General features: G+C 38.9%; 2 protein-coding genes across 4 annotated transcripts in view; one reads left to right on the forward strand and one right to left on the reverse strand.

Annotated features, from left to right (window-relative positions):
* Positions 1-158: 158 nt before the first annotated feature.
* On the reverse strand, positions 159-21,247 carry WARS1 (tryptophanyl-tRNA synthetase 1). Its single transcript, XM_048069807.2, has 11 exons — positions 20,995-21,247; positions 18,230-18,444; positions 16,966-17,173; positions 10,479-10,587; positions 9,455-9,574; positions 8,687-8,869; positions 7,949-8,049; positions 6,625-6,737; positions 5,505-5,678; positions 2,383-2,523; positions 159-645 (listed from the first exon to the last, which is right to left on the reverse strand). Exons 2-11 carry the CDS (start codon positions 18,341-18,343, stop codon positions 487-489), a joined length of 1,422 nt encoding a protein of 473 aa, XP_047925764.1. The 5' UTR covers positions 18,344-18,444; positions 20,995-21,247; the 3' UTR covers positions 159-486.
* A 90-nt stretch (positions 21,248-21,337) lies between these two features.
* The window catches only part of WDR25 (WD repeat domain 25), a 76,973-nt gene continuing 75,443 nt past the window's right edge, over positions 21,338-22,867 (forward strand). The window contains exon 1 of one of the 3 annotated variants that reach the window (XM_048069805.2): positions 21,338-21,516. The gene's annotated coding sequence lies outside the window, so the exon portion shown is untranslated. Of the gene's footprint in view, positions 21,560-21,588; positions 21,902-22,867 lie in introns of those variants that run through there. The other 2 variants (XM_048069804.2, XM_066998341.1) reach the window with 2 other exon arrangements.

The following is a 22,867-nucleotide window of genomic DNA, read 5'->3' on the forward strand; positions in this document are numbered from 1 at the left end:
GTAACACCCACTTTGTGTGTGCAGCATGCTCCCAGTAGCCCCAAAGGACACGTAGTCTAGTAAACCAAGCTACACAGAAAACAATGGAGCTACCAGTTATTACTTTGCGATACGACCTCCTAACAACATATCTACAACAATTTACAAGTTAGACTTCATCATTAAAATGGCATTTTTATTTATATTTTCAACATGAAATACAATAAAACACAGTCTTGTGCTGACAGACATGCCTCACTGCAAGATTGGGTAATTCTGTCTTGTACAGATTCAATGCCTTTATTAACACACTTTGATTTTAAGTAGCTATGAGTCCAGTTTTCAATTTTTCATGTACTCTGATGTTCATAGGAAGTAACTCACTAAGAGCAATATTTATAAAGCAGTGATTGCAGGCTGTACATAACTAGGGAATGATCATATACAACAGAAGACAACAGTTAGTCAATTTTGGTTCATCGAATGGTAAGTTACATAAGCATTTCTTCAAAATTCAAAAGCTAGCTTCCGTGGAGTCATGAATTGCTTCACCACTTCATCTGTGACCTGCTTCCGTCTCTCTTGATGAGCTGCTATCATGGGCTGCAATGTTTCAATAAGCACCTTCTTCAGCTCCCCTGTGAGCAGTTCCCCACTTGTGTATGCCTGTCAAGAAAGTGTTACTTGCTAAATATGGTGCTGTATGGAAAAGGACCTACTGACAAGTATTTCTTTAAAAGCCTGGCCGTGGCAAACGAAGATCTGGAAGTCTTAAAAACAAGCACATGCCTTAAAAGATCACGTGGTATCACTCTGAAAATGTAACTTGTAAAAATTGCTTGTTGCCCAACTGCCTTAAATCTTTTAAAAGGCAATTTAATGTATGACTAATTATATGGAATAAATAAGATACATTCACACGAATTTAACTGGGAAATCCTGTAATTATTTGCAGGAAACTGTTTTTCTCCCTTAAATACCATTTCAAATAAATAGTTACCCTAAGCTGGGCTCAAATTCTCATATTGTTCTCTCATCTAGTTTGGGTAAGGTATTAGATGTGACTGAAGTATCCTTTTTACAGGAAAGAACTCAGGATCTCTGTTCACAGGAGTATTCATATTCACAGTGGGTAAGCCATGCAATTGCTCTGCTACTGAAAACACTTTAGCTAAACAGGTGACTGGGTTCAGCCCTGGTTAGAAAACATGGCTGGGGCAGTTCAACTATGATTTGAAATGACAATAAACATGATAAACTTACTTCCCCTTGCGATTAAGCCATTTGTAATACTGAATTGGTATTATAAATAAGTAAAATATCTTAACAAGAATGAACTGTTTTAATTTCAGTTTTTATTTTTAATCTTTTTTTTTCGTCCTTCTCAGTAACACTGACGTTGCTTTCTCTGAGTACCCAGTTCTGAAAGCTTCTCCCTGTGGTACCATAACTGGAACAGCTCCTCTAATGCCACTATAGGCACAAACTTCATGTTTTCTAATCTGATTCTGAGGCATCAGTGCTGTAAGCTGCTGACTGTAGTACAGGCTTTGCGTCCCCTGTAGCAGAGTTGTACTGATTTTGTTTCAATGGTTGGAGACTAATGGAAAATTGCTCAGCATGTCAAACGTACTACAGATTTCCATAAGGAATTTGCAACAGATTTCCAGGGGTTTAGTAGCTATCCAACCCTGTCCTTGTGTGGGAAAGAGCAGAAGGTTAGAGAAGAATCTGTAGCTCTTGCCCTTCTTGCAGCTGTTTCCACCAGGAGAAAGCTGATAAACCAATATGACGTGGGTACTATTAACTAAATATACTGCCTTCCAAAGAAGGTGTATTGCCTAGTATTGATATGACACCAAAATTGAAGGCAGTGAAATGCCTTGCTACCATCCCTAGGGACAGAAGTCTGCCAAACAGGTTTAGGGAAATGTAACCTATACAAAGCAGCTTGTGCTTGTGCTCATTTAATCAACTCCTCATAGTTATAACCTTTCTTTTGATAATAAGAAAAAAAAAGATCAGCAAGCTTTTGGAGCTGCAGAGTATTCAGGTACTTTACACATATGGAACAGGCAGAGTTCATTATACAATTAAAAATAACATTAATCCTAAGGTGGTATCATTTAAAAAGTTGGGGAGATACTGCCCTACAGTGTTGGAGATCTTTATGAAAATGCTTGGAAATTAAAAACTTTTCTTAAAAAAAAAAAAAAAAAGAATGACTTGTGAGAAAGGTGAACATTGCAACAAAAATACAGAGGTCTTAATATAAATACTTGTAAGGAATGCAGACCATAAGAATAACAACACAACTGCCTTCCTGCAGAAGGTTCACAGGAGGACTTAGTTACAGCCTTGGAGTAAGGAATGAATAATACTCTCTTCAAGTTGGCTATTTACCTGCTTCAGTTGTTCAAGCCTGTCATCATCTTCAAGGAAGAAAGTCAGGTACATAAAAGACACATCGACATCGCAGTTACCTCCATACTTCCTGTGCTCTTCAATAGTATCTCTGCCTCCCGAGAAGGCATGCTTGTTAATCTGAAACAATGCAATGGTTTTATGGTATAATTTCTACTAAATTGCAGATTCCTGTATTGTAAACAGAGGTACATCACAATCCTCCAAATCCTCTATTAAGGAGAAGCTCAAGGGTGACTGGGACAAGTTAATGCAGAGCATCAAGACTGAAGCAGGAAGGCAAAAGGCAGTCATTGGAAGTCAGCAGAGAAAAATGCTACGTACATACTCCACAGGTTGCATAGCCAGACCAAAAATGAAGCAAGAATCAAAAATAATCCACACCATATTTTGTGAAAAAAAAATTTAAGTCCCTTTTGCTGAAGCTGTTGCCTGTTGGATGGACTTCGTACTTACAGAAAATGTACTTCTGTAAGAAGAAATAGGATATTCATCCCATCAAGAAATTAATTTTGAAAGAGATGAAGAAGGCGTGGAGAATTTTTGAAGAAATCCTAGAGAGAACCTAGACTCTTTTTCAGGGAAGAGGAAAACAAAAGAAAGCAAGGCTGAACATTACAAAACCCTAGCTAGAATGGCTATCACTAGACAAATGCACAATTGTTCAATCTAAAAATGGAATACTTGCTGACTCCCAACCCCCTACTTTTTCCTTTATGCATAGCTTCCTACGGGCAGATGAACTGCACTGGTGAATATATTTACCTGCTAATCCCACTCCCAGCTAATTCAGAAGCCACTGGCATATTTTTAATTTTTTTTTACATGTATAGAAATCTCAGAGGATGCTAACTGTACCACAAATATAAACAAAGCTAATAGACAGGAACAGGAGAAAAGCCTTCTTCAACCATAAGGTGGGCTTTCTTTGAATCTTCTATCTATTCAGACATCAACACCACCCAGCTAGGAGACACACATGCCTATGAAGGAAGAATGTACTAGTTCTGGTACTTAGGAACTGTTATATATTTGCCATTTCAGAACATTCTTATTATCTGTATTATATAACACAAATAACATGTTTTTTTTTTTGATTCTTTCTAACTACTGTATGACGATGTTTTTGTGGCATTGAATTACAAAAATTATGCACCAATGAATATCTCAAGAAAATCAACTGCCACCTGTCACTTTACATCTATTCTTATACTGTAGAACAACCTGAATAACTGTCTCAGAATCTGTAAAATTAAGATTTTAGGTATTATTCTGCACTTCCCCATACCTGTTCCTTACTAGATTTTGAAAGTCTTTGTATGATTTTTTTTTTCTATATCCATTTTTTTTGCAGTTTCTCTTCTTACTGAAGTGAGAGGGATTAAATACAATAGGCCAGGTGAAGGCACATTATTGTTTTATACAAAATGTTTCCTACATTAATTTTGAGCTCATTTCTTACATATTCTGGCATTGACTTGAGGTTTGAATGATTTACCTGGTGATGCATTGATCTTTTCTCTGAATAATTACAGATAAAATAGTTTATTATAATGTTGCCATTCATCAGCTTTGAATGGATTTCCCAGAAGCTTCTCAGCCTTTTCCAGTAGCTACTAATTGTTCACCTTATGTTACCTGGAAGTTTTGAATCTCACTACTTAGCAACGTACTAATGATCTGAAAAATGCTGCAAGCAGTAATTCTTTTTGTACGGCAGCAGCACTCTGTTTTTAACCTTCATGCATCACCAGAAATCACTTCTCCTACTCTAATTTTTCATTTCTTGGCCATAAAAATATTTGGTCTTTCACTCAAGCACTGTTTCCATAGTTAATTTTTGATGGGCTTCAGAAGCTGAAATGATTCTCAGTTTGTCCTCCATTACTTGATGTTTTTCAATGTGTTCCGGATTTACTCTTTATAGTTTTATTTTCCAAGTAACTAGAATTATTTTGTTATTTTTCCCACATTTCTAAAGGTAGCAGAAGTCGGACTTGTTAATTGGACATAAATCCTCTTGGATCTCTTCACAGATTACTACCTATTTGCTAGGAAAAATGGAAGAATATTATCAATATTACCCCTAACAGTGTATCCTCTATTCTGAGATTATATGTGCTTTTTAAAAAGCAACTCTGTAACTGTACAAATAATTTGGAATTTTTACCATCCAAACACATGAAGAATTCCAGTTTTTCAGTAGAGTACTGTTTAATCAGTTTCTATATAAGACAAGGAATTATTATGAAATGACTGCAGAAGAATCTGACCAATATATGGGTTTGTCAACCACAAGACAATGAATCCAAGCCCACCTAGCAGAAACAACATTCGCATGTTTTTTCTTTTTGTGACTGATAGTTACTTCATGTCTAGTTATCTTGTCTATCTATCCATTTCCAAATCCTTTTTCTGATTTTTATTTTTTTTTAATACTATAGCGTATGTGAACTTTTGCAAAACCTAATCATCTGACACAGGTTAAGAGAGATTTTCCTTTGAACTAAAAGGGGCACTAGGAATATACTCAGATAGGAGAAAATAGGCCTTCTAAAAGTTAGGTGAAAAGCAAAATATTTATTTGCAAATTTGAGGATGAAGTGCATGGCAGCAGATCCCCAAGCAGTAAGGAAAGTCTGGCATGTGTTCTAACTGCTACTGTGAAACACCTGGTGCTCCTGGCATGGAGAGGCAGTCAAAAGAAAGAGCTGTTTATTTTATTTACATCAAGGGCTGTTAGATTCCAAAACTATGGCAACATAATATTTATTTCTAGAGCATGAGCCTCCACAGATCTTATTCTTACACCATTACTCAGACCTATCAGATGAACAAACACCATGTTTTGTATGTTATTCTATTGAATGTTTGCACTGTTAGCTTAGTTGGCAAGGCAAAAGATTACATTTGATAGTCTAGCTAAATTTGTGTAATTTGGTCAACTGCTAAAGATGCTCTGCAATGAAATGTATGGGAAAAAGGTTGCAAATATGTCCACGTGTTCAAAGGAAACATTAAAAATTTGCCATTGTAAACATGAGCAGCACTACCTCTACTTGTTATAAAGCTTTGTGAGCTCAAGCTTTTAAGATCCTTACCTTTGTCTTGATTTGTTTGGGTGTATCAGTGAGGAAGATGGAGGAGTTGGGGTCACTAGCACTCATTTTTGTCTGTGCTCCTTGCAAGGCTGGGAAGAAGACTGAGTGCAGTAAGGCTGGTTTAGGATATCCAATTCTAGGTGCTACATCTCGGGTCATTCTAAAATAAGGGTCCTGGAACAACGATCAATAAAAGCATAGAATAAAGTTGAAAAACATGTTTTAAAGGCTGATTAGTGTTGGATTGTTCATTCCTTAACAGGTGGTATCAAGAAAAAAAAAGAAAGTTCCATAACCTATTTCCAATTCTCAGACTCAGAATCATTTAGGTTGGAAAGACCTCTAAGATCATCTAGTCCAACCATTAACCTACCACTGCCAAGTGTACCACTAAACAATGTCCCTAATTTGGTCCATCCAGAGGAACAAACAAACAAAACCCAAATCCCCCCCCCCTCTTTTTTTTTAATTTCTGTAGTTTCACTGTACATTCTGATTCCCTCACTTAACAGACACATTTACAAGGATTTGGAGGTCGATACCGACCAAGATGGCAAGCTTTACCCTTTCAAATCTAGTTTAAAGCTCTATGTATCAGCCATGCTAAATCACGTGCAAAAATCCTTTTCCTCCTCTGAGAAAGGTGCAACCCATCAGGCACCAGCAGGCCTGCTGCTGTGTAGACCATCCCATGATCAAGAAACCCAAAATTCTGCTGGTGACACCAGCCTTGTGGCCATGTATTGATTACCTGGGTCTGCCTGTTCCTTTCAATATTGTTCCCTGGTAGTGGAAGGATAGAGGAAATTGCTACCCATGCACCTGGTCCTTTAATCAATTGCCCCAAAGCCTTAAAGTCCCTCTTGATTGTCCTCGGACTTCTCTTTGCTACTTCACGACTGGTGATGTGAAAAACCAATAATGGGTAATTATTTTTAATGGCCACATGTTCCTCCATCCTATCTTTATAGATCTCAGTTGTTAAGGTTCTGCAGCCTTTCTGACAAATTATTCCAATGCTTCTTTACTTTTACTGATAGAAGGTTTTTCCCTAGGGTACAACATGAATCTCTGCTGCTGCAAGGTAAAGCTCACTATGATGAAAATATGATTTCCTTACCTGATCAATAGCACATGGAATAAGACACTGTAAGTTTTCCTTGCCATTGAAGATCTGTGGAAATGATGAACTGAAGGATGGAGCAGCTTGAATAGCAGGAAAACTGATCTTACCTGGAACACAAGAAGTTTGGAAAAGGTGAGAAGTCAATATATGCAATGATAAATAGAGAGAACCTTTTGAAATATGTAAAATGCACATGCAAGTCATTTGGATACTCACTTGAAGACCAATATTTGTCTTTATCAAGCAGTATTGCCTCAGCTGAGGAAACCTTTTCATCTGTACCTTCTATGAGCTCAACAAACCATCAACTAAAACTAATTTAGGTACTAATGAAAAAGGCTGTGATCACAAAGATTCAGGACAAGGTTCAGCAACACATGCTTTTTATGCTTTTCCTTCATCATTGAATCATCTGTCCTTCACAGAAATATACTTGACTGTATCATTACTCTGAGCTGCTCTTTTTTTTTTCCCTCTCACATTCTCTTTATGAGAGAATTAGTATAGAGATACTTATCAGGTGAAGTCTCCTCTAAGATCTTACAATCATTGCTATATGCATGCTGTTCAAAAATCTCAGACGTGGTTAATTTTCTTTTTCTATAGTACTTACTCACAGAGTGACCAACCTACTTCCCTGATCAATACTCTCAGAACAGAAACCAAGTAGTAGATTTTTCCAAACATGGAATGAAGTCATTAATACAATACCAACATTTATTAGAACACTGGTAAGGCAGAAATAGGAATCTGTTTTTCAGCTACAGTTAAGTCTGAAAAGCTGACTGATTATTGGTCAGAGAATGACGTTAGCACTTAGGAACACCAATGTTTTAATGCCATCATTGACAAGCAATCTTTCTTTGGCCAATGTGGCAGAAACCTACAATCGCAGTGAAGTAAATGGAAGACAGGGTTACCTAGCAAAATGACAATAAGGCTTTTGAGCACTCCTTATCTTTTCTCACACGTGTATGAAAAGTTTTCTACTTTTGCAGTAGAAATTTATAGGAAGTATAGTTGACTATAGCTACAATAGTTCTAAAAACCAAGAATTGTTCTCTGTCCTGATCATTTCAACTTTTGTGTTTTGCACTTTGTTGTTACTAATAATACACCCTAGGAATTTCACTGTCAAGTGTTTTCTATACTGAAGAAACCACAGTAACACCCTGTTAGAATCAGCCTAGAAACATGCATCCTGTTTTTCCCATCTGTTTCATGAATGGCGGATACCAATCTCTTCAAATAGTTACTTAAATAGTGCCACAGAAAGTGAAAGCAAGGATCGCTTCCAGTAACCCATGTTATTTCCTACCAATGCAATCACTGTCTGTAAAGCCAAAGATTCCTTTCACTTGGTTAAATGTAACATGCTTCTGAACTTTGACGATGTTTCTGTAGAATCCCATACTTGACCTGTGAGAAAGAAAGTGAAAAAATAAAGTACAAAGAGTGGGAAAGCACAGATAAAAGCTTTCATTCCAAAAGCTGAGAATGTTACAAAACTTGAAGGATTAAATCTCTGAAGGCACTGTTTTGGTCTTTTGGTGGCCCATGGAGATGATAATGAGAGGATCTTCTACAAAGGCAGCTCCAACAGAGGTTTCTTTTCTTAAATCTCCTTTAAAGTTTACTCAAAGTTCAAATGATAATCTTTCATGCTGTTAAATTAACTGACCATAACAGTTGATGCCTTTAATGCAGATAAAGTACAAACACATCTCAAAGATTTTGATGCCACCTTAAAATCAACCTGCAGTTTTCTTGGTGGTTTAGGTATTTTCTTACATTTTAGCAGCTTTAATATATTTTTTTGTAATTTAAGTCCTGCACACACAAGTATTTGTTTATATATTATACAGAAGAATGAAAAGAGGATATATACAAAATGTTGAGCAGCATAAAAATGAATGTTTCTACTTTAAGTATTGTAAAGATTGTCTTGAAGCTTTCCAATCTAGATACACTAGTTAAAACACTGTTGGCTGTCAAAGTAGAAGAGAAAATACAGACAATTTTTTTGTTTCAATGCTCTAAAGAAATTTATACTTACCCCAAGTAGTCTAAATCAGAAAAGATAAAGGTTTTATTGACGTCAAAACCACATGCAATGATATCTTTTGCATTTTCTTTAGCATATTCATATGCCTTCTCAGTTGTCAGATCCTTCCAGAGGTACTTCTCATCATCAGTTAACTGTATAACTAACGGAACATCAAATACTTCTTGCAGCCACCTTATAAAAACAGAAAAATTTTATCTCAGAGTGATTAAAAATAGACATTTTAGCCACACAGTTAAAAATATTTTTATACATTTAAACAAAAGCATATACAAAGGACTGCACCATATGCAGTTACTTATGTTTATCTGAGCAGAGGTAAGCACTTTATACAGATTATAATGACAACTTACCTGGAAAAAAAAAAAGACTCGTTTCCTGTACATATGTTAGCAGTCACCATTTGCAATGACAGAAGAATTCAAAGAGATTTTTTGACTCAGAATCCAATTTCTTAGTGTCCTGCTGCTGCAGGCACCACCTCACACAATGATATTATTGAGTCTCATCACAAACTTGTGCTTAAGAAAAACAAAAATTCTAAGGAGTGCCGTCAAGCTTCAGGTGCAAGGAAGATGGCTTTATGGTAATACATGGATTGTGATCACGTTAATGAAACATTAAGATTGCATTGTTCATCAATATTCACCTCAAACAAAGAAAACTCACTGCAATGTATCATTTAGTTCCATAAGCAGCATTCAACATTTCCTTAGGAAAAAAACGTTTTGATTAATGAAAATTGTAGAAAAAGCTTACTTTGTGAATATAAATGGGATAAGATGACCAACATGCATTGCCTGAGAGGACGGCCCTCTGCCTGTATAAAGGTAAAAGGACTTCTTATTTTCGTAAGCATGAAGGATTTGGTCCATATCCCTGAAGAAGAAAAAACAAACAAAGGAAAACATGAGGCAATTCAAAGAATTTAAGAAGAAATATCTTCTGTAATTCTTTTCTATTCAAAATTCAAGTGCTTTTAAAGCCAAATGTATTAATAAGTGAAATATAGTATCTTAAGTGTCCTAGAAATATATCTATTTTTAATTAGTTTTCTGATTTAAGAAAAGGATTGTCTCCTTCAGCCAGCTTATGAGGAAAACCAAAGAGAAATTTACTTAATTGGATAATAATTTCTAAAGCTTCATAAAACAGAGCTGTGAATCATTTCCCAAATAAGGTGTTATGTTAAAGCAACCTGGTTGGAATGGTCTGTGGTGGGGGTTATGCCCTCAATCATGCTCAGGCACTTACTTGAAAAGTGCTAGCTGCCATGGGCCAAAAGTCAATGCATGCTAACAATTAAACAACGTAGATGATTGTCAGGCTGGTGCTTAAGATTATTCCCTGAGCCTTTTTTATGTAACAATAAAGAAGTATAGGTCCACAAGCCATGTGAACCCCTGCTGAAATCAGCAATGCCAGCATATGAGACCTACAGTTCTTTGCCAGACCAAATTCTCCATCTGGCTGTTTACATACTGGCTCAAAATGGAACCTGTACAAAGCAAAGATTCCCTGTACACTTCTCCTTCTATTTAGGGTAAGTGAAGACAAATCAGAAAAAGATGCATGTACCCAGAAAGAACAAAGTGGTTCAAGTTCTGACAGGGTAAACCTGGAGTAGTTGCTAGTTTCAATTCCACAGTTGGTTTACCTTGGCGTAAAGAACATGGTCTTTTGCTAGTCAGAGTAAATGCTCACACAAAGCCTGTGAGCCCAGTAATGCTCACAGGAAGTCTACCTAATCTGGCCTTTTTGAGTTTTAACGAGAAAAACTCACCTGTGAGAAAAAAAGATTCCTCTACGTAGAAAGCGGTGAGGTTTTTGCCCAATAGCTCTTTCTATTCGATTGATCAGATCTGTGTCAATTTTAGTGCTGCCAAACCGAACTATAATAATAAAATATTAAAAAATACAATAAAATTAAGCACAGCATAGCTACAAAGAGATCTTGTATTTACCAAAAACATACCAGTGCAGCCTAGATCAAAAAGAACATCTTTAAGTTTTAGGAAAAATGTAAAATGGCTAGATTTTCCTGATTCTTCCCTGGAGTCCCATCAGTAGTCTCTGATACTAACTCTTTGCTAGCAGGCCCAGTCTATTTGCTACATCTCCATTTTGCTCCATCTATGATTAATCATAATAGCCGTCTCCTTATACAAGGAGTATGCTTATTCAGAACAAAAAACATTCCAGAGAAACATATCGAGGTCAATAACTTGGCATCCGTAAATCAAAGGATAAGAATGGCTGCGAGGCTCTGAATGTTGCTTTCTTCATGTCTGAATTTTCAGTCCTCAAATCATATTTTCCTCTTTTCAATCCCAAATGCTCTTCTCCAAACTTCATTTTTCATTTATATTGACATGATTACGGACACTGCTCCCCTCAAGAGGCTTGAAAAGGTAATGCATAATACCCTTCACTGCATTCAAGTAAGACTTGTTACTTGGAAAACAGTTTAGGAAATGCAGCTGATTAAAATAAAACAGTATTTTCAGAGGAAGTGATTTCATTCAAGAAGGGTTTTGTCAGACTGAAACAGCAGCATTTTTTTTCCCACTGCAGATGAAACTGAACTGGGAAAATCTTTTATTTCTTCATTAGAGCTTCCTATACTCCAATCCCAATTCTTGGACCCTAATAATCATGTCAATTCTCCATGATTTTGACCCGCTCAAAATGATCTAGACAGGAATCTACTCTTTGCTACTATTCTGCTCTACTCAGCATTGGAACAATCTGCAGTATTAGCTACTGGGATTGACAAACTAATCAAGAGAACGAAATAGATAAAAATGTACATTTTTATGTATATAATAATCTATCTCCATCTATATATATAAAAAAAATCAACACAAAAAATAAGCCTTTCTGCAGGGATACAGTAATTAACTGAAATGTCCTTCCAAAGACTGCAACTTCCTACTGGAGCAGGTGGGCTTCTGATGTTACATCCTAGCACATGGTAATGATCCTTAGCTGGACAGTGTAACAGTTTAGACCACTGGATAACAAGAAGAAGTTGATTCCAACTGGAGGCAGAACTCTTTCAGTGCACTGCCTTGGGAATACAACTCATTTTACACACAAAATTAATCTACGGGGGCATCAAGGAATATTGAATACACTTGGGGTAATTTGGAAAGCCAAATATTCAGATACCCTGGGCTTATTATAAAGCCAGACTACACCAATTTCTTTCCCAGAGGAGGAAAAGAGGCTTTCCAACACTTTACAGCACAGGTTCTCAGAACACAGCATGGAGGCTAGTTTTAGTCAATACAGGCTTTGTATACATCTCAAAAAGGATTATTTAAGACCATGGCCATCCTCATGCTTGAGACTGCAGCACTCAAAAGGGATGGGACAGAAGACTAAGCCCAACATGTACCCTGGAACACTGGGATGCTGAGAAACACCGAGTACAGGGAGTTCCCCTCCTACAGTCTGGCTGAAAATTGAGATGTATGTTTAAGTTTGATGCTGAACTTTGTTAGGTGGACTATTAACTAAACAGCCTTGCACAGACAAAAATCAGGAACCCCCACTGAAGGAAAAGCAGAAGAGACTCTTGACAGGAAAGAAGAATAGTAATGCATCCAATCTGAGCATCAACTTGACTATGTTTCTGTAGCTTCAGACCCTCTCCACCTATCTCATTTTCTTCTATATTACTGGTTATGCACAGCATTAATACAAGGCTTTGTACACAGTCAGTACACTTAAAGTCATGTGAATCCATTACTAAACGGGAGAGAAAACAAGGCCTCTTGTTTCCCACTGGATAATGGTGAACAAGTTCCTGTGCAACTGTCCGTTCACTGGAGGTGACTCAGGAGGGATAGCACACAAAGGAAGCACCAGGCCCATCCACTGACTCATTAAAACAAGTGCCACTAAAAAAAATAAATGCTGGTTCATGATTCAGCAAACACCACTTTAATCCATATGTCTTCTGAGTGTTTCCAAATGTGCTTGTCCCAAGCAGACCTTAATTACTGATTTAATTTCTGCCTAGCAAATAAAATGCATTACAAAGTGCCAAAGTAATTGTAATTTGGATGAAAGCTAAATAGAGACCAAATGAACACGAAAAACGTTTGATTCAGCAGAACAATAACAAATGGCAAGAGGTTAATCTTATAGAGAGAGGTTCTGGAATCTCCCTCCTTGGTTATCCTCCAAAGCCACATGGACATGGTCCTGGGCGACCTGCCACAGGTGGCCCTGCTTGAGTAGAGGGGTGGTACAAGATGACCTCCACAGGTCCCTTCCAACCTCCACCATTCTGTGATAAAGAAATCATGAGAATGTTGAAGACTAGCTGAGGCTAGCCACCTCAGAAATATTTGCACTGTCACATAAAGTGATTAAAAGCTCTCTGATATTACATAATCATAGATGGTTTGGGTAGGAAGGGACCTTGAAGATCACCACCCCCCTGCCATGGGCAGGGATGCCACCCACCAGATCAGATTGATTAGGGCCCCATCCAACCTGGCCTAGAACACTTCCGGGGATGGGGCATCCACAGCTCCTCTGGGCAGCCTGTGCCAGTGCCTCACCGCCCTCTGAGTGACAAATTTTCTCCTAATAGCTAATCGACATCTCCCCTCCTATAGTTTAAAACCATTCCTCTTTGTCCTGTCACTATCTATCTGTAAAAAGTCGTTTTCCACTGATGTAGAACACTTTACTGGAAATGCCTACCTAATTGTATTAAACATTAACAGGCTGTGTGACTCCCTTTTCTTTGTCCATCTTCATCTTCCTTGTTAAAAAACTGCGTAATATTTGCCTGTATATTTCCTCTAATGAGGAAGTTCAGTGTATTTTAAATTCTCTGTCCAGAAAGAAATCTGCCTTCCTAACCAGCTTCTGACAAGGACAGAGCCCTTTTCTTTGATTCTGCTTTTGATCTCTAGCGTTCTACCTTTTCCCAAAAGACAGCTTTACTCTTGCTATATATAAGGGGTCCTGAGAGCCGCCATTTTCAAGAGCAAATTTACATTTGCTGAAAATTTATTGCGTACTTTTCCTTTTTGCTGTTGCCTGGTTATATTTGCATACAAATAGTAAATTATTAGTTTTCTGTTATTACACTAACTTTACTGACCAGGCCAGTCTTGATAATCTTTGAATGGCCATGGAAACTGGGAGAGGCTCCTGTGGACTGGAAGAAAGCAAATACCACCCCCACCTTGAAGAAGGGCAAGAAGTAGAATCTGCGGTACTGGAGGCCAATCAGCCTCACTTCAACCTCCGGGCATGTGACGGAGCAAGTAAACCTGGAAACTATTTCCAAACATTATTAAAGACATGAAGGTCACTGCGAGTAGTCAGCGTGGATTTATGAATGGGAAATAATGCCAGTCCAACTTATTAGCCTTCTGTGATGATATGACGAGCCTAGTAGAAGATGTGAGAACAATGGATATTGTTTATCTCAATTTCAGAAAGGCTTTTTATACCATCTCCCATCTTATTCTCATAGTCAACTGATGAAGCCCAGACTAGGTAAGTGAGGTGAACTGTAAATGGGCTGAATTGCCAGGCTCAACCAGTTCTGACCAGTAGCTGAAATCCAGCTGGAGCTCTGGTGTTAGTCATGTAGTCCTGGGGTTAATACCGGGGCCAACGCTGTTTAATAACTTCTTTAATGATGTGGACAAGGAGACAGAGTGCACACGCAGCAAGTTTGTGGTTGATGCATACTGGGAGGGGTAGCTCATACACCAAATAGTTGCACTGCCATTCGGAAGGACCTCACCAGGCTGAAGAAATGGACTGAAAGAAATCTCCTGAAGTTCAACAAATGGGGATGTAAAGTCATGAATCTGGAGAGCAGTACCTCTGTGCAATGGTACAGGCTGGAAAGCAAGAAGTTGAAAACAAGCCAGCAATGTGTCCCTGCGGCACTGGAAGCTCAATGTCCTCGTGGGATGCATTAGGAACAGTGCTGCCAGAAGGTTTAGGGAGGTGATCCTTCCCCTCTGTCACTGCTGGTGAAAAACATCTGGAATGCTGGGTCCAGTTCTGGGCTCCTCAATACAAAAAGAATCCAGATATACTCAAATGATTGCTTAAAAGAGAAGGCTCGGGAAGGGGGAGATCTTAACAATGTGTATAAGTATCTGAGCAGGGGAGGTGAGGGGAGCAAAGGAGATATATTTCATACTGTGTGTATGGTCAAATGTGGGAACAGGTTGCCCAGGAAGGCTGTGGGATCTCCATCCTTGAAGATGCTCAAAATCCTACTGGACAAGGTGCTGAGCAATGTGCTCTCATTGACCCTGCTTTAAGCAGGGAGGTTGACTAGATGATCTCCCACCAACTGCAAACGTTCTGTATCACTTGCGATATTGAGCTCACTGAAGTATTAGCATTGTTAACATACAGAGCTCCTTCTGACTTACCCCTCTGCTCTTTTCTCATGCTCAAAACACGAAAAACCCACACATTCTCTAGGGATGTTCACCTCTAGTACTTAGTTAACAGAACCTTTCTTCCCAGAATACCTGTTTTGGTGCATAAGCAGGCACTTAAGTGTACACCCAGGACAACCATTTCAGAATAATACCCCTTTCAATCACACCATGCTTTTAGCACTTTCATTTCTTCTATGTTTGAATAAAAACAAACACATTGACAACTTTATAGGGTACCACTAGCATATAAAAAGACTGTAGGTGGCACAAAAATTTCCTTTATTGTAAGAGCTATTAAATTACGCTCTTGGACAATACTTTGTATTACTATTTTTATAAGGGAAAGGAGGAAGAGGAAGTTTATAAAGAGCAAACAGTAACTGTTGCATTTCCTGGAGTGGCTAGCATTCTTTGAATAATTTTCAATGTTTCCCTTAGAATAACCTAAATGACTCATCCACCAAAATCCCCAATCCGTTAGCAGTGTAAATAAAGCAGAACTGGTCTAACTCTCCATTGCTGAGTAGATGAAAAGGACATACACACATACACAAATAGGTACTGGAAAAAAGGATACTGCTGTCAGGTAAAAGAACAGCATTACTTTAGCTAACTGATTTACAGTGAAGTCATACTAGCCATTCTCAAAACAACTTTGAGATTGTGCCAACACAAGTATTCTACTCTTTCCACTATTATACAAGATTTAGAACTCTGCCCACCCCAAGAAAACAAAAAAGTCTTCTCCACATCTACACAGGTAATGAGGTGAGTGATCTTGACCATTTCTAGATTCTAACAATTATCTTTCTTCCTTCCCCTCCACTGACATATGTCTTTCTCTGCGCACTTCTCCCTTTCCAATTTTTCTTTTCTCCTATTGCCTTCTGCAGACTAAGCCAATATACACATACATTCGATGTAAACATTCAGTAACATCACACTGAGTTAAAAGAATGCTGACACTAACAACTGAGCTCTCAAAAGCAAATACATGGTTACTGCCACATAAGGGTGTATGCTCTGTGGTCTGCTTAACAGCTTGTTTCTCACACCAGCCACATACAACTGTTACAGAATTTTCACTGAGGTACATACATTTCATTAAAAAGCAAAAATAGTAGAAATTAATGAATAGTTCTTTCACCTGTTTCTATGCTATGGACTCAAACTGTAAAAATAGACTATAAAACAAGTAACAAAGTTAACTAACAGCCTGTTTCTTAAATTACAGAACTTTGCAAGTTTTGCAGCTTCCTTATCTGAAATATTTTCTATTACATGTATTTTTTTTGGCATGAGCAGTGCCTTTTCCATCCAAGCCAGCACCAGTCTGTTTGATAGCGTGCCTGGTGAAGGTGTCATTACACTTATAGATTTCTATATTACTTTTGGACCATCCCTGCTCTCCCTAATGCAGAAGTCAAGTCAGATGCAGAGAGATGGTAGGAAAAATCCTAGAGCCTGGCCAGAATGCTCTGAGCTCTAGCTGTTCTGCACCACTAACACTGAAGATGTATAATATACCCATTCACAATGTCTTCATTAATGTACCTTCTAATAACAGTCCACATGTTAAAAACTAACTGAATAAGATTTATTTTAAACTGAGAAGTTGTTTGCAACACTTTTAAGTCTTCCATAGGAAATCCCTGCCTGGGACATTTTCAACTTCTACAGCAAACTCTTTAGACACGAATGCTAACATTAAACACAAACTGTTACACGTAATCGTGTTGATCAAGGTTTGTTATGATTCGTTATATCCTGTTTTTGTGGTCATTATGACCACTCTGCATAAATTCCTTAGAAGCAATGAAGAAAGAGCCGTACCTATGAGTTTGTCATAATCCACGCCTTTAGCATTTGATGTCTGCACTGTCCAGGGGTCCACAAAATCCTCATCCTCTTCTTTAGTTGTACCATTGTTTATTAATGCAAGGTCTGTTGGAGGTAAGCCTGCCTGATAATCTTGTCCCGTTGTTGTTTTATATGACAGCTTTAACGATAACAGCATCCTCACTGCTGCATCTATTTCATCCTGAATAAAGAAAAAAACAGCTGTTTAACTTGATGCAATTGAGATAAACAATTACATCTCAATTCTCCAAAATTCTGTATCCATGGTTTGACTTGAAATGCATTACTCATAAGCTCTAAGCTTTTATTTACATGCTTGCAGCATCACTGCCAAAGGTAAAAGTAAGGAAAATAGCAGGTGACACAACTTCCTAACCAGCAGAACTTAGAACATCACTGGCAAAGTATTTAAAGTACCTCTGTTTCACTTCTCTATTTGTGCCTAAGGGGAAAAAAAATGCCTGTTTTTCAGAGGGATAACAAGCTCAACATTTTAAGCACAGATTTCTAAGATACAGGGATATAGTAAAATACAATAATTTACTTTACACTGAATGTTCTTTTACTGGTTTACCTTAAAATAAGATTTGTTACAACTCAATGACAGACTTGAAAACAAAGAAGAACATTAAGTTCCTCACAACTTCCATTGCTATGACTTTTTTAATACAAAGCTATTGTAACATCTCATGCAAGCAATAAATACATCAAGTTTTATACAATGCCTAGTTTTCAAGGCTTACTCCCACACGCAATCCACGAAGAGAGACCATATGAAACCTGAGCTCTCTTTGCCAACATAGTGATGACAGAGCTGAAAATTAATGGCAAATTACTACAGGAAGATTAAACAGGGACTGTTACAGGAAGACATATTTGTTAGTGTATACAGTAGTGCTCCCAGAAAGATTTAAACAGAGAATCTAAAACCAGGGAAGAATGAAAATGACAAAAACTTCATTTGAAAACCAAATACCTTGGATCCCATTATGTAGCAATGCAACTGGGCTGAAGCAGCCTTCCAGGCCTACAGCTCTCTGTTCTTACTTCACAACTTTGCTCTTGCTAATAACTATCTTGCTCCAGGTATGTCCACAAAATGGACATAAATCTTTTAAACTAAGATTTTTTCTGACTGTAATACAAAATAGATCTCAGGACAATCATATTATTTCAGTACTCTTAAAGACAAACCTAGTCTGAAAAATGATGAGTTCAGCACACAGAATGGGAATACCTTTGGTGCTTTTCCTGCTTTCAGTGCTCTGACTTTCTCTCCTTGCTCAGTTACTCTTTCAAACAGCTGAAGTGGACTCAGGGATTTCAAATCACAGTTTGGACTATCGGCCATTTTGCCAGTGTAAAGGATCCTTTTATTTACAACTCAGCTAAATCTGAGTTCCAGTCTTTTGGCTTGTAGATTCAAAAGTGCAGCAGCGAAAACCAGGAGAACTGTAGGGGAAAAAAAAAAAAGTGTGTTTTATTCTTCCATATACATCTTGAAGATTAGTTCAATAAAGTAAGAACACAAAAAAACTACACTGACCCCATATCTAATTCTATTCATATCAGATTGATAAATGGAGAGACTTTAACACAGTGAGCTTCAGAGAGCAAACAAGTTTCAAATGCTAAATTCAGTTTCACTTGTAAATGGACTGATATTGACAAGAGCACCAAATAAATTTACAGATCATTCCAGTGTTGTTTCTAAGTATCCCATTTAAAACTAGAACACCTTTTCAAAAAGGTGTCAAAGTAATTAAAAATATTTATGACTCAGAGCACCTGACTCCTGATTAATGTGTTTGTACTACTTGATACCCTGTCAAATTTTGTTCCATAAAAGCTGAATGATCAAGAGATTCTTATAACCACTATAACGAATTTTGTCTTAATACATGCAATCTAATCTTTCAACTCATAAAAAAAGGCATACAAGAGAAAAGCGTTGTCTTTACTGCTTTCCTCTAGATGTTACAAAACTTATGATCAGTGAGAAATGCTGCTTTCTATGAAACAATCAATTCTCAGGTAAGCAACAGTCTGTAAATTTAAGGAGCTATTTGTTTCTCAGCAGTACATAAGAAAAATAATGCTGGAAGATGGCTTAAATCTGAGAATAACAACACAGCAGCCTTCCTTATGTCCAACATATACCTTAATCACAGAACCTTCCTAGCACTGAGTGTGCCCTTGATCCACAAATGGGCTTCTCTCCCAGGCTAACACAGATAATATTGTAATGATTAACAACGGCATAGTCTGAAAGTTTCTTAGCATTCTTTTTAAAAAAGTAATTAATAGCATACAAGACTCCGGAAAATTACAGCTGCATAGTTTACAGTATGCTAACATAGGAAGTACAGAAGGTTAAATAATGCTGTTAAGAAAGTGTACAGTTTTGGTTATCAAAGGCATTAAAATCGAGGTTTTCTCTACATCAAAAACATCTTGATCTTTATCCCTTCAGTTTTAATCTAAAACATGTTACAAGTAAGCTCTCTTGTACTTAACTTTAATGAGTACATTGAACACCTCTTAGTAGTTTCCAAGAATGGAAAACTACTGTAATATGGACTGCATTGAATTAACTTAGATTTTACTATATATGGCTTCTATAAAGGTGCCCCCGCAATTTCTTCCTCCGACTTTTCCAAAATTACTCGATAAATTGCATTTAACTACTCTCTCTACTCTCTGATCTAAAAAATAGACTTTTATCGCTGTCTAAGAAATCTGGTGAATCTGTTATCAGCCTGCCATGAGTGAAAACCCATTTCAACTACACAAACAGGGCTCTTTATTTTAAGAAATCCTTATTTAAAAAAGAATATTCATGCTCAGCAGCTTCCTATACAAAATGATATGCTCTTTAGCAGTACGCAGGCTAAATTACCATTTTTTTGGTAATAATTCAAGCATCTGAATATTTAAAAATCCAGAACTGTGGATAAACAAGCATTAACTTAATATGGTAAGAGACAATTTAAAAACCATTATGATTCTGATTTTGCCATATTTACATACAAGAAAATAAGTGCTAAAAGAGAATAGGGAAGAAACCTATCTGTAAAATAACACTGGAAGTCAAACTGCAGCTATCTCAAAGCGATGAACATGCTACAAAAACAAGGTACACAGAGATGCATAAAAGAATTTGATAAAACCTGAGCCTGATACAATGAGATACCGGTGCAAATTCTAATGAGAAAAGCAAACTGAGGGGAAAAATTTCTATGGAAAATATCACTGCAATTTGGCCAGGGTGGCAAAGTGCTGCATCACAGCCTGATGTGGTTCATTATGCAATCACCCAAGCTATTGCATGGGCTTTTTCTTGAGAAGAAAATGATGTCATCTTAGCTCACACTGATTCTTCATTTGCCTGCACTATAATCAGAGGTGACAGTGACAAATGCAATGGAAGTTAAAATAGTAAATTAAGCTCACAGTGAGCCGCAAACAGCTGTACGTTGGAAATAGCATCCACCCTGGGCGTTCTCCATCATGCCCTGCCCGTGAGGGAAGAGCTCGGTGCCCACGTAGAACCCTGATGACTTTCAAAGGATTTTGCGTATCCAAAGGGAGCTAGCTGAATGTTCAGAGCCTAAAACATGTGTTAAAAGTCTCTAGAGGAGGAATATGCCTCCCAAATGGCTACCCATTAATGATTTTGTAAGAAATAGAGTTGTAAGCTTAGTGCCTTGTCATCTCCCACTTTCAGAGTGGGATTTGGAGAGCCTCCCCAGCACATATTGGCCCATTGCTGAGCATATTCAGCCACAGTGAATTACAAAAGCTGATAAAAAAAAAACACAGGCATTTGGCTCCCCTTTCCCAGAATTAAAAAATAATAATTAAAAAAAGCAGCACGTAACAGTTGCACGAGCAGCTGAGCGCGGCTTCAAAGCGCCCCTCCCACACCACAACCAGCCCCGTGCGCATTTACACCGCGTGTAATTAAAACGCCGCCATGATGGGCCTCCCTGGGCAACTTACGAGGGACCCGCCGGTCGCCGAGCCGCGCAGCTGCACCATTCCCAGCCCTCCGCAAAGCCCCGGGAGGAAGGGGAAGCGCACGCCCCGCCGGCTGCTGGGCGCTACCGGTCGCTCACGCAGAGGCCGGGGGGCAGCGGGCTGCTCCCCTCTGCGCGCCCGGAGCTCCCCGATCCCGTCAGACCCGACCCGGCCCTGTCAGGCGCGATCGTGTCACAGCCGCTCCCGCCAGGCCCGGCCCGCTCCCGCCCGGCTCCCCCCCCCGCACCACCTCCCCAGCTCCGCGCGTCCCGTTCCGGCTGGGAAACGCGCTCCGCCCGGAACCATCGTTTCCTCCCTCGTTCCCCTCGCTCGCAGCCGGAAGCCCCTCTTGCCCCCAGCGGCCCCCGCAGAAGGACTCGCCATCGCCCAGCCAGCCGCGGCCCCAGCCCTGCCCGCCGCAACGCGCTGTGCCTGCGGGGGAACGGCGAGAGGCCGGCCCGTTAGAGCGAGGGGAGCGGTTTCTGCCCGGCGCGCTTATAAACGGTGAGCTGCCGCGGGAGGCCGGGTTCCGGGGGCCGCCCCTCAGGTACTAGGGGGCCGCGGCGGGGCTGGGAGGGGGGAAAGAGGGGAGCGGCCGGGGCCTCGCAGGGGGCTGGGCGGGCCCGGGGCCGGCCTCGGGAGCTCGTCGGCTCCCAGCTCAGGGCAACAGAGCTCTCTTAAAGCGTCTTCAGGCGTCCCTGTCCGCTTAAATGAAGCCGTTGTTAAGTTAGCAGGGGGTTAAGGTGTGCTTCTGACGAAGCACGCGCTGGTCTTTTTTCTTCAGGGCAGCATAAGAAAGTTTTAGCTGGTTTTGTTTTTTTTTAGAAACAGGAATTCTATGGGAAGGCTTGATGACGGGTGCTTTGCTTTTCCTAAAAGACTGAGGCCTGTGGGTGTTGTGTGTTGTGCTGGGATGGGTTTATGTTGACCGGTGTAATTTGGCAGTTTCTTTCCAGTCTTCTACAGTAACGTGTTTATTTCTTATCCTGATACCTGCAAGGAAATGCCTTGTGCTTACGTCAGAACCTCACATTGCATTGCCTCTTTTCCATGTGTGTTTAAAAACAAAATAAAGTAGCTTTTGGAAGTCTGACCCACTCTACTTGTATGTTTTCATTCGTTGCTTTCAGCCAGAGGTCAACTTCTTACTGTTTGTTCATTGTGCATCTTGGTCAGTCTGTTTCCGACCTTGTGATACACATAATAACCACTTACTGTCATTTGTGAAGTGCGGTCCTTCAGTGTTAGTACTTATTTGGTGAGAGTTTTCAAACAAAGTTGACTTGAAGGAAGAAGGATGCTTATTACTACGTTTGTTGTTTTTAAATGAGTTGTTCTGGAACACTTCTTAATTATTTTTCCCTTTGAAATTGCTTAAGTAAAATGCTATTTTAACAAATGAAGCTGTAAGCTCAAAAAAAAACAAAACTCAAGGAAATAAAAATTCTCTTGCAGTTGTAAGGTGCTGAAATTTACAACTATCATAAACCACAGATAAAGACAAAACGTCCTCTAGAGGGAGATCTCGATGCCTTTATGCGCTAAAATGTTAGTAGCTGTGTTCCAGTTAAGCATTTTGATCACTTGGAAAGGGTCTGATGTTGATGAATGTGTATGTCTGAATAGGGATTGTGATTACCAACTTTGTTACAGAATGCAGACCGCAGCCTGTGATGTAACCGTGCTGTAGGTTAAATAAAACCTGCTCCTTTTAATTCAAGTAGATCTCATTCTAAAATTAAATGAGTAATCCTTACAAGTTCCAGCATACTGCTCCAGCAGCAGTGTTTGTGGGACTTTCATTTGTGGCATCAACCCTGCAAATGCTTATGGACATATTGCCTTTCGGACAGCA

Source organism: Anser cygnoides, chromosome 5 (genome assembly GCF_040182565.1).
Source record: "Anser cygnoides isolate HZ-2024a breed goose chromosome 5, Taihu_goose_T2T_genome, whole genome shotgun sequence".
Lineage (NCBI taxonomy): Eukaryota > Metazoa > Chordata > Aves > Anseriformes > Anatidae > Anser > Anser cygnoides.

Excerpts from the sequence above, each read along its gene's own strand:
- WARS1 (XM_048069807.2), bottom strand. The coding sequence starts at position 18,343 with ATGGCCGATAGTCCAAACTGTGATTTGAAATCCCTGAGTCCACTTCAG. Across the intron at positions 17,174-18,229 it reads AAGCAGGAAAAGCACCAAAG|GATGAAATAGATGCAGCAGT; the intron begins GTATTCCCATTC and ends TTCTTTATTCAG. Across the intron at positions 9,575-10,478 it reads GGAATCTTTTTTTCTCACAG|GGATATGGACCAAATCCTTC; the intron begins GTGAGTTTTTCT and ends TTTCTTCTTCAG.